This window comes from Nanorana parkeri, unplaced genomic scaffold, assembly GCF_000935625.1.
Source record: "Nanorana parkeri isolate BGI_ZX_2015 unplaced genomic scaffold, ASM93562v1 scaffold1188, whole genome shotgun sequence".
Classification (NCBI taxonomy): Eukaryota; Metazoa; Chordata; class Amphibia; order Anura; family Dicroglossidae; genus Nanorana; species Nanorana parkeri.
The window spans coordinates 458,911-469,960 of NW_017307456.1; the positions used below are offsets into that span (position 1 = coordinate 458,911).

Here is an 11,050-nt window from a genome sequence, read left to right on the forward strand (position 1 = left end):
AAGCCAGCTGGGCACCCCCCCCCCCCCCCCCGTTTGTTCCTCCAGTTAGCGCTGAAGGATTGGAGAGGGGAGGAATCCCTGTGGTGAGTGGTAACTGACAGTCACCACCCCCTGCACGGAGACCATTGGGAAGTGAGCGCATCAGTGCATGTTTCTGCTCCCTTCCCCATCAATAGAGCCAATCTGTGACAGTTCTTTGTCACAGGTTGGCTATAACTATGAGGATGAGTGGAAATCACTCACCTCATAGTTCTCCTTTAAAGAATCCCCCCAGACAAAAATGAGCAGTTAATCCTTGCAGAGTGGGGGATAGCCCCACCACAAGGGGAGTTTTTTTTAATTGGAGATAGGCTTTAATATACAGATTTTAGGCATGATGGGGGTTAAATTGATCTTTAGCTTCCCCGTTAAAATTATATTTATATTTCAGATGTGCAGATATGCTGTGTAATGCATTTATTACCTTCAAATTACAAGCTTTGGTAGATTAAATCATTTGCAGCTTCCCCGTCTGACAGTACATCTAGGGCAGCAGGAGAATGTCTGTGACCCCTCAGTGTACAAGCCCCTGAGAGTTAAAACAGTGCAGCCACTGTCACTCCCCCATTTTTCATCCAAAGCAACATTATTTATGTGTGCATGGAGTGGGCATTACTGAGTGCTTGGAACGTATGTTCCTGAATTCCTCCCATTGATCTATTGCCACCCTGGCAAGAGGCAGTGTTTGACCAGAAACTGGAGTGAGTAAAACGTAAAGTATTAACAAGGGGTGTTTTTTCAAGAACAAAAACCCAATTCCCGATGCATTACCTGACCTTTTTCTACATGTATACAGTTCACCTTTAATTTATTTACTGCAGTGAGCAAGAAAACTCATAAAAATGGAATGTTCTAAAATGTACACTATTGTCCAAGAGTATGGAAGGTAGCTCTTTAAAATTTTTGGCAAAAAAAAGTATGATAACTTGCATAAACAGTAACAGAGACAGTACTATTTACATAGTACAATTTTTTCAAAGGGTACAGATCCTCTTTACGTAATTCAAAAAGACATTGGTAATGGGATTGACAACCTTCAGCACCCATGGCAGTCACCAGTCTTGCATGGCACCCCTAGCTGGAATGCCAACAGGGTTGCTTAGCCCACTCTTGAACTTATCCCACAGTCTCCTATAGGCATGTTATCTAATCTTCCATCCTTGTTTTATTACAGAATTGAGCTTCACGCTCTTGGAAAAATAAACAAGGGAGAGGAACTCACAGTGTCCTATGTAGATTTCCTCAATCTCAGTGAAGAGAGGAAAAAAATACTGAAGAAACAGTACTATTTTGACTGCACATGTGAGCACTGCACCAAGAAGACTAAGGATGACCTGTTGCTGGCTGTCAAAGATGATGAAACTAAGGTAGGAGTGTTGATATTGGCTGTGCTTGTTTAAGTGGAACAATTAAAAATCATTTTTTGGGGGTAACTAACACCCCCACAAGGAGCACTGTTAATCGCCTATTACACCTACAAGATGGGTATTGTCATTTTTCCATGAGGAGGTTTTTCTGAATTATTTTGATTTAAGGTTACACTAAACTCAAGAGTTAAACCTTAAAAAGGTATTCAAGTATCCTAACTATTAACAAAAATGTACCTTATTTATGTATCACTCAGCTGTAGATCCTCAAATCATCTCTGAATTGGTGCTGACATTGTCCTTCCTTCTGGAGGGGGGCTACTGCTGTTCCCCATGGTCCCTGTGTGTGTTGTAAAGTGGCCACCGCACCAAGCTCACTCCTGTGATGGACTACAATCATGTTTAGTTTACTAATTTGTATTGAGATTGTAGTCCATCACGGGAGCGAGCTTGGAGCGGTGACAACTTTACAACACACACAGGCATCTTGGGGAACAGAAGTAGTCACCCTTCAGAAGGAAGGACAGTGTCAGCCCCAATTCAGAGATGATTTGAGGATCTACAGCCGAGTGAGACACAAATAAGATACATATTTGTTAATAGTTAGGATACTTATATTTATTTTTAAGATATACCATAACTTAGTGTCACTTTAATGTCAGATTAGTGGGTAACATTGAATTGGGAGCTATGGGCTGGAGGTGATCCTTTCCTTCCCTATGCATAGTGCTACTCTTACAGGTCTGTTTCTCTTTATAACTATTTGGAGATGCCATCTCCCTGCAGGACATCTTCTCTGAGGCTATGGAGAAAAGGCCACGTTTTTGCAGAACTGCATGGCCCACAAGCTTGGAGGAGCCATATGGCAAAGGCTGTGGCTCCTGATCTACGTTGCCCCATTAATTTAAGGTTCACCTGAATGGGGTTATAAATAACATGGTGATGTTATACTTTAACTTTGCTAGTTTGACCCCTCTCTTTTGTATTTTTCCTTTGGGCTCCTGAAGCACTCTTGCATGCCACTTGTCAGTGAGTGAGGATTTATGGTTTAAAGTAGAACTCTGGGTAAAATTTTTATTAACCCTTGCAGTGGGGCTACCCCATATGCACGGTGAGGGTTAAGTGCTCGTTTTAGGGAGGAAAATAAAGTTATACTCACCCGACCCTTTTCGAGCCAGCCAGCTGTGACACCTCTCCCTCCAGCCTCTCTTCTATGATACGGCGTTGGGATTGCTGCTCCAGTTTTGATCATTTCCGCTCATTGTATAGGATGTGATGACTTAGGGACCTTAGACCGCTGCAGTGGAGGGGGAGAGTGCAAGCCAGCTCGGAGGATCGGGTGAGTATAACTTTGATATTTTCCTCCCTAGACACAAACGAGCAGTTAACCCTTGCAGTGTGGGGGTAGCACCACAGCAAGTGTTAAAAATAATTTTTCCAGGGGGAGGATAGAGCAGAGGGACAGACTGAGAGATGAACTCATCAGTGTGCTTATCATCAGCTCTGTAACCATTGAATTGTGATTGGTCGCTATGGCCCACTGAACTGCATATTGCTTGTTGAATTTCCTAACCCCAACAGAAATAAACTACTTTTCTTTTTGCAGCCTTCAGAAAGTGTCATAAAGGAGGTTGTACAGTTCTCAAAGGATACCATGGAAAAAATTGATAGAGCCCGCTCTGAAGGGGCATACCATGAGGTGGGTTTCATTTTCTAAAATCACAAAAAAAAAATAAAAATGAATTACTAGTCATGTTATATATGGGGGTATAGGAAACTAGCAGGTTGTATGTTGACAGAGAAAATCTAAAATATATAAGGACAAAGAAGAAACACGGGGCTTTAAAAGTGTCCAAATCCTACAACATGTCCATCAGACAAAGGTAATCTTGTATTAAAAAATAATACATTTTATTTAATCAAAATCAACATGATTTCGAAACTTGGTTACATTCAGAATGTCATCAGCATGATACAATGGCACATCAAAACCAAACTACCTCCTTATGGTACCCACATTATTATACAGGATTTATATAGCGCCAACAGTTTGCGCATCACTTTACAATATAAGGAAGACATTACAATTACAATACAATTCAAGACAAGTTGGTAAGGAGTGCCTTACCCCTGAGGGCTTACAATATAAAAGGGAGGGGGAAGTGAGACACAAGGAGGTAGCTGTGTAGGGATGAGTTGTTAGAGAAAGCGATAGTTCAGTGGTTAGGTTGAGGTGGGATAGGCTTCCCTGAAGAGATGAGTCTTAAGGGATCACCTAAAGGCAGTCAGAGTGGGAGATAGACTGACAGGTTGGCGTAAAGAGTTCCATAGGATGGGAGAGACTCTAGAGAAGTCCTGGAGGCGAGCATGGGAGGAGTTGACGAGGGAGCTAGAGAGCAGGAGGTCTTGGGAGGAGCGTAGGGGACGGTTAGGGTGATACTTTGAGACAAGGTTGGAGATGTAACCTGGGGCAGAGTTGTGGATGGCTTTGTAAGTGGTTGTTAATATTTTGAATTTTATCCTTTGGGTGATTGGAAGCCAGTGGAGGGATTGGCAGAGGGGGGTTGCAGACACTGAGCGGTTGGTTAGGTGGATAAGTCTGGCAGCAGCATTCATGATAGACTAAAGGGGGTATAGTCTGTGTAGAGGTAATGTACATATGTGTACACATTATATTCATACATCCTATACTCACATCCTATACTCAACAAATATTTGTTGTGTAATCCACTGTGGGCACAATCTTCGACGCGTTTCGCAACTGTATGTGCTTCATCAGAAAGCTTGGAGGTAATTTCATGCTCACAGAAATGACTTGATCCTTACTCTCAAGGGCTATTTCCCAATCACCAAACAGGCGAGGAGGTGGATAACAGGACTTTAACAGAAAATCCCATCATACTTTTTTTTCCAGTTGTGGATAGTGTGGAGAGGGTTTAGAACACCTGTCAGCCTGTGTCACTGTTAGGGAGATTCACTCTCTCTATTTGTCCTGGTGAATGTTTTCACTGAAAGTGGAAGAAAATCACAATTTTTGGGTTGTCACCAGAACAGGAAACAATGGGAAATCTTCTATTGTTTACACTAGTTTTAGTAACAGGAGTGCTGACAGGAGCTGACAGGAGTGATAATCCTCCCTTTGTCTATCCAAAACTAAAACAATGGCTTCAGTTCTACTTATGGAGAAATAGAACCGTCTTTGGTGTTAAAATAAGTTCTGGATCTCCATAGGGTTTCCTATAGCCCGATGTTACAAAGTGATTACACTGAGACTGTGTGTTGTCTTCAAATTGGTGACCAGGTGGTGAAACTTTGTCGGGAATGCCTGAAGAAGCAGGAACCAGTTCTGGCAGACACAAACATTTACATGCTGAGAGTTATGAGCATAGCTTCCGAAGTGCTGTCCTACCTGCAGATGTTCGAGGACGCTGCTGACCACGCCAAGAAGATGATAGACGGATACTTGTAAGTAATAAGGGTGCTTCATGCCTACATGTAACTAATAGGTTCTCTTCATCTCAGTGCTACATAAGACTGCTAAACCAAATGTCAGATCTGTTTTCCGTGTAGTCATCTTGAAAGTGAACTCCAGGCAAACAGCTAAATACACATTTAAAATACATATACAAGAGCTGTATTACCTGGCAAAAGATTTGTATTTCTGTCCATCCAGTCCTCAGAGTTACACAAAGAGCCTGGTGACCAGACTAGTCTCTACTGCAGTAAATCAACACAACTAGGTCACCTTCCCACATCCAGCTTGTGTTGGACAGTGAAGGAGCAGCACCAGACTGATAAGGTCATCTCTCTGCTCTCTCCTCTTTATATCACTGCAGCTTACATGATTGGCCCAAGTACTGCCCCTCCCTCTCCTCATACTGCTTATACTAGTTGCATTTAAAACAGGTTTAATCATTTTAAGGCATTCTTTGGTGTTTTTTATTCTCTGACTGGAGTTCAGATTTATCCATTATAAGTGAGAATGTCCCATTAAATGCATCATGTGAAATAACGAGGGATGTCCCGATGCCACTTTTTTCAGACCAAGTACAAGTACAAGTTCTAACCCTCAGGTAGTCGCCGATACCAATTACGGATACTTTTTCTTAAAGGGACATGTGACATTTTTTCTAAAACAACACAGACTGATGATTTTAGGGCAGTTTCTTACCAGAGCTAAATAAAGATGTCGCCAGAAATGCATACATGTTCCCTGAGCAGAATGCATGCCCCCAGAGCAGAACACATGTCACCAAAGAAGAACACATGTCACCAAAGAAGAACACATGTCACCAAAGAAGAATAGATGCCCCCAGAGCAGAACACATGTCACTAAAGACGAATTCATGCCCCCAAAGAAGAATACATGCCCCCAAAGCAGAATACAAGCTCCCACAGCAGAATACATGTTTCTACAGCAGAATACATGTCACCAAAGCAGAATACATGCCCCCCACAGCAGAATACATGCCCCCCACAGCAGAATTAATTTCACCACTCTGTGTGCCGATCTCACTCGGACGAATCTGGTTTGCTGCAGGGCTCTGCAGGCAGTTCCTATGCTGTGGAGAGTGTTGGTGTCCGGGGCCGTACTGTGCTGTGTGGGCTGTCTATGGCTGTGCCTGCACCGGGAAGGAGGAGGGGGAGATATAGAACCAGACACCTACTTGTAGGTCCCCAGCAGGCTGCTGAGGTCCCCACAAGCACGGGAACTCAGTCAGCTAGTGCGTTTTTACAATTTAAAGGGCCTGTATCGGCTTAAAGGAGAACTATGAGGTGAGTGTTTTTCACTCACTTCATAGTTCTAGCCGACCTGTGACAATGAGACTGTCACAGGTCGGCTCAGTAGATCGGGAGGTGAGCGAACACATACCGCCGTTTGCTCACTTCACGATCCTGTCACGGCTCTTTGCCGTGACAGGGGAGGGACTGGTTACCCCCCTCCCCACTCCGATCCCCCAGCGCTGACTGGCGGAATGGACGGGGGAGGGGGCGAGTACAGCTGGCTCTGCCTCTAGAAAGGCAGAGCCAGCTGTCACTCAAGCAGCTGGGTGGATCCAGACATCAATGTCGGGATCCGTTTCGGCTGCGGCGTCTCAGTATACCAGGCTTCTCAGTATACCGCAAGCTGTAGCTTGCAGTATACTGAGCTTAGGGTGATGGGAGGACGATAGTTTGTGTCCTCCCGTTACCCTAAGGAGAACTATGGGGAAAAGCCTTAACCCCATAGTTCTTCTTTAAGAATAGGAGCATTTTCACGGGTACAAGTACTCATGAAAATGCCTGGTATCTACCCCAATACCAATACTTGTATCGGTAGCGGGACATCCCTAGAAATAAATACTTGTAACATTCACAGCTTTGTACATACCCTGTTTCCCCGAAAATAAGACCTACCCCGAAAATAAGACCTAGTACTTTTTTGGGGAATTTCTAAAATATAAGACCTACCCTGAAAATAAGAGCTAGCTGTGACCATTCCCAGGGCTGGTGGTTGCATAAGGGGGAACTTGAAGAGCTTCAGGAGAGAATCAGCGGTGCCAACGAAGCCAGCGCTAGAGGAAGCGAGGCGGCACTGGAGGGAGTAGAGCCGCATAAGCCGATGCTTCCTCTATAGCACCGGCAGTACTGTGCTGTGTGGGCTGTCTATGGCTGTGCCTGCACCGGGAAGGAGGAGGGGGAGATATAGAACCAGACACCTACTTGTAGGTCCCCAGCAGGCTGCTGAGGTCCCCACAAGCACGGGAACTCAGTCAGCTAGTGCGTTTTTACAATTTAAAGGGCCTGTATCGGCTTAAAGGAGAACTATGAGGTGAGTGTTTTTCACTCACTTCATAGTTCTAGCCGACCTGTGACAATGAGACTGTCACAGGTCGGCTCAGTAGATCGGGAGGTGAGCGAACACATACCGCCGTTTGCTCACTTCACGATCCTGTCACGGCTCTTTGCCGTGACAGGGGAGGGACTGGTTACCCCCCTCCCCACTCCGATCCCCCAGCGCTGACTGGCGGAATGGACGGGGGAGGGGGCGAGTACAGCTGGCTCTGCCTCTAGAAAGGCAGAGCCAGCTGTCACTCACGCAGCTGGGCGGATCCAGACATAATTGTCGGGATCCGCTTCAGCTGCGGCTTCTCAGTATACCGCAAGCTGTAGCTTGCAGTATACTGAGCTTAGGGTGATGGGAGGACGATAGTTTGTGTCCTCCCGTTACCCTAAGGAGAACTATGGGGAAAAGCCTTAACCCCATAGTTCTTCTTTAAGAATAGGAGCATTTTCACGGGTACAAGTACTCATGAAAATGCCTGGTATCTACCCCAATACCAATACTTGTATCGGTAGCGGGACATCCCTAGAAATAAATACTTGTAACATTCACAGCTTTGTACATACCCTGTTTCCCCGAAAATAAGACCTACCCCGAAAATAAGACCTAGTACTTTTTTGGGGAATTTCTAAAATATAAGACCTACCCTGAAAATAAGAGCTAGCTGTGACCATTCCCAGGGCTGGTGGTTGCATAAGGGGGAACTTGAAGAGCTTCAGGAGAGAATCAGCGGTGCCAACGAAGCCAGCGCTAGAGGAAGCGAGGCGGCACTGGAGGGAGTAGAGCCGCATAAGCCGATGCTTCCTCTATAGCACCGGCTCCTGTCACAGGCGGAGTGATACTAAATGCACTCTGCCTGTGAGGAATCGATAGTGAAAGTGCGTTTCGCTCATTCTGGCCAGCGATTGGTTACCAAATTGCTCTTGGAAAGGTGCGGCACCCCTGATTGCCCTGATCACCCTATTCTTAACTTTGCCATTTTGGATGATTTAAATTTGGATTTGCGTTAACTTTGGATTGTTATACATTAAAATAATAAGACCTACCCCGAAAATAAGACCTAGTGCGTTTTGTTTTTTTGAGCCAAAAAAAATATAAGACAGTGTCTTATTTTCGGGGAAACACAGTACAAGTCTCCACACCTGTACAGAGACTGAGATATTGCAGTCTCTGATAGTGCAGTCTTTGCTATAAGTGCAGTAAAGAAGCCACTGCTTCAAGCTCCCTCCTGTGATGGACTAAAATCTCAGGTTTAGTTGACTAATTTGTATTGAGATTGTAGTCCATCACAGGAGGGAGCTTGGAGCGGTGACTACTTTACAACACACACAGGGACCATGGGGAACAAAAGTAGTCACCCTCCAGAAGGAAGGACAGTGTCAGCACCAAGTCAGAGATGATTTGAGGATCTACAGCCGAGTGATACACAAATAACATACATTTTTGTTAATAGTTAGGATACTTCAATGTGTTTTTAAGTTTTAACTCCTCAGTTTAGTGTTGCTTTAAATATATACCCTTTCTTAATCAGGAAAATTATCTTAGGTTTACTGTCATCTTTTGTTTAGCTTTAAATAACCTGAAAAAACGTGAAGAGCAATATAGTAATAAGACATGCAGTACAGACACAGTAGTCCCTGGTTATAGCTAAGGTGCATTGACTGATGACCATTGTGTTTGGATTCTTTAAGATACTACTCTCATGCCACATGACCTGTTACTACACACATATATATACGGTCTTCAGGTTGACTTCTTTATGGCCCCTGCACCCAGTGGAGGTTGTATATCTCATACTGGCATCAGCACCCTTTTCTATGAGTTACTGAGTTGGCTGAGAACTCGTAGGGCAAAATATTGTCTGCACATAGCTATAGATGCATTCTCCTGCAACTCCAGAACTCCAAAACCCAGTAGTGTAATTTCCTGGCATCGGCCTGATCCGCATGTTCTTATTGTCCCTCCACCATGATGGGGGACCTTGCTGGCCAATAGGAATATGTAGTAAGTGCTGCGTGTCAGAACCTGCCAGTTGGTCTGAAGAAGAATGCATATCAAGTTATGTGCAGGCACCATTTTGGAGACTCCCATTGTAGTTCTGGAGCCTGTAAGAAATGTTTGGGTTTACTATAAGCTAACTGCATTCACATTGGTTTTTAAAACAAGTAAAAGTGTATAGATTCCTTATAGCATATGTTAAAATGTTAACTTTCTTTGATGGCACTAATCCATTTTTGTTATCACCAGGAAAATATACCACCCAAACAATGCCCAGCTTGGGATGTCAGTGATGAGGGCAGGAGTAACACACTGGCATGCTGGACTCATTGAAGTTGGGCACGGAATGATCTGCAAGGCCTACGCCATTCTGCTGATTACTCACGGACCCACACACCCTATTACCAAAGATCTGGAGGTCTGTAATAAAAGTATTATTAAGAAGTATTTATAAAGTCATGGTAGCTTCACTCCCTGTACACTATGCTCTGACCTTTTATTTATATATGCATGCTACAGGGATAGCTATACGAAGATGAACACACTGTATATAAATTCCATAGCTCTGTTCACTCAGTTTGATATATACCACAGATGTGTGTCTGTGAAACCACCAACATACAAAATTGAATATATTAAATATAGAAGGTTTTAAAATGAGCCCAAGGGGCAGACCAGCAGAGATGTAGGATACTAGTGTAATAACTGACAGCTCAAGGGAAACATATGAGGTTCTAGCTAGCCCAGGGCAGAATTCAGAAGCTATAACAGAACAAAAAGAGAACAGGGCAAACATATCTGCTCTAATACCCTTCATTTATGGGAAAAATCAAAGTATTGCAATGATAAATCATAAGGAAAGGAACCGCATAAAATAGCCAGAGGATGAGATGTCATTGATGGGGAGCTGGCAAGGTCCACCCTGGAATGTTTTGGAGGCATAAAGGAATGAGTGGTCCCCCAGAACACCTTGTGCGCCTCATGACTGAACAAGTGTGGAAAGAGTATATGGCAAAGTGTGGAGACAAGGTGTTAGGACTGTTTAAGGGCAAGACGTTTGGTCGAGTGCAGGACTTTCTAACTGGTGACATCTCCTCCTCTGGCCATGGTATGCAACTCTGCTCCTTATGGTGTGTTCAAAAATGTCAATTCTATATACCAAAGTTTTAAACTCTATAACTTTCACAGAGACTAAATAATATACAGGCATTTTTCATTTACCAAAGCAGAATTCATTCATCTCAGGAGGGGCTTAATCATAGAGGCTTCTAGGATTAAGCCCATCCTAGGATGGAACACGTCAAAGTAGGGAGTCCCCAGGTGAGGCTTCTATGTGCATTTCTCTAGAACAATGGAGCTGTATTCAATTCTGAGACCATCGGTGAGTGGATGTTTAGTTTTTTTTTTCGTGTGCTTTGGATAATGCATTAGGATCATGGACAAGCTTCATCTGATGCCTGCACTTGATTCCCCAGACACCCATATTATGAAGATTGGGATTGGGAACAAATCAGCTCACTTCCTGTTCCAGTCCTTCTGTCACCAGGACAGAAGGACATAGATAGTAATAATAACCTGATAAAGATTCTTACCTTTACCTGTTATACTGAAAAAAGTTTTTTTAATTGAAGTTTGTGTCCCAACCAGAGAGATTTATCATCACTTCCTGTCTTGACTGCACATAGCAAAGTTTCTAACCCTAATCCAGCTGACAGAGCTTCGGCTTGGATCGGCTGAGTCGAAGTCCTTATTCCTATAGGTTCAATTTATTGATCACTCTAACATACCATGAACTGTACATATATTTTTTAGCAGGGGTTCC

The 11,050-nt window shown here is 43.8% G+C and overlaps 1 protein-coding gene across 2 annotated transcripts in view; it reads left to right on the top strand.

The window, feature by feature from the left end:
• Window positions 1-11,050, top strand: part of SMYD1 (SET and MYND domain containing 1) — a 35,177-nt gene that overhangs the window by 23,867 nt on the left and 260 nt on the right. For both annotated transcript variants that reach the window (XM_018568441.1, XM_018568442.1), the window contains 4 exons: window positions 1,214-1,406; window positions 3,013-3,105; window positions 4,708-4,871; window positions 9,478-9,647. In XM_018568441.1, the coding sequence (XP_018423943.1) occupies window positions 1,214-1,406; window positions 3,013-3,105; window positions 4,708-4,871; window positions 9,478-9,647 (620 nt within the window). The remainder of the gene's footprint in view (window positions 1-1,213; window positions 1,407-3,012; window positions 3,106-4,707; window positions 4,872-9,477; window positions 9,648-11,050) is intronic.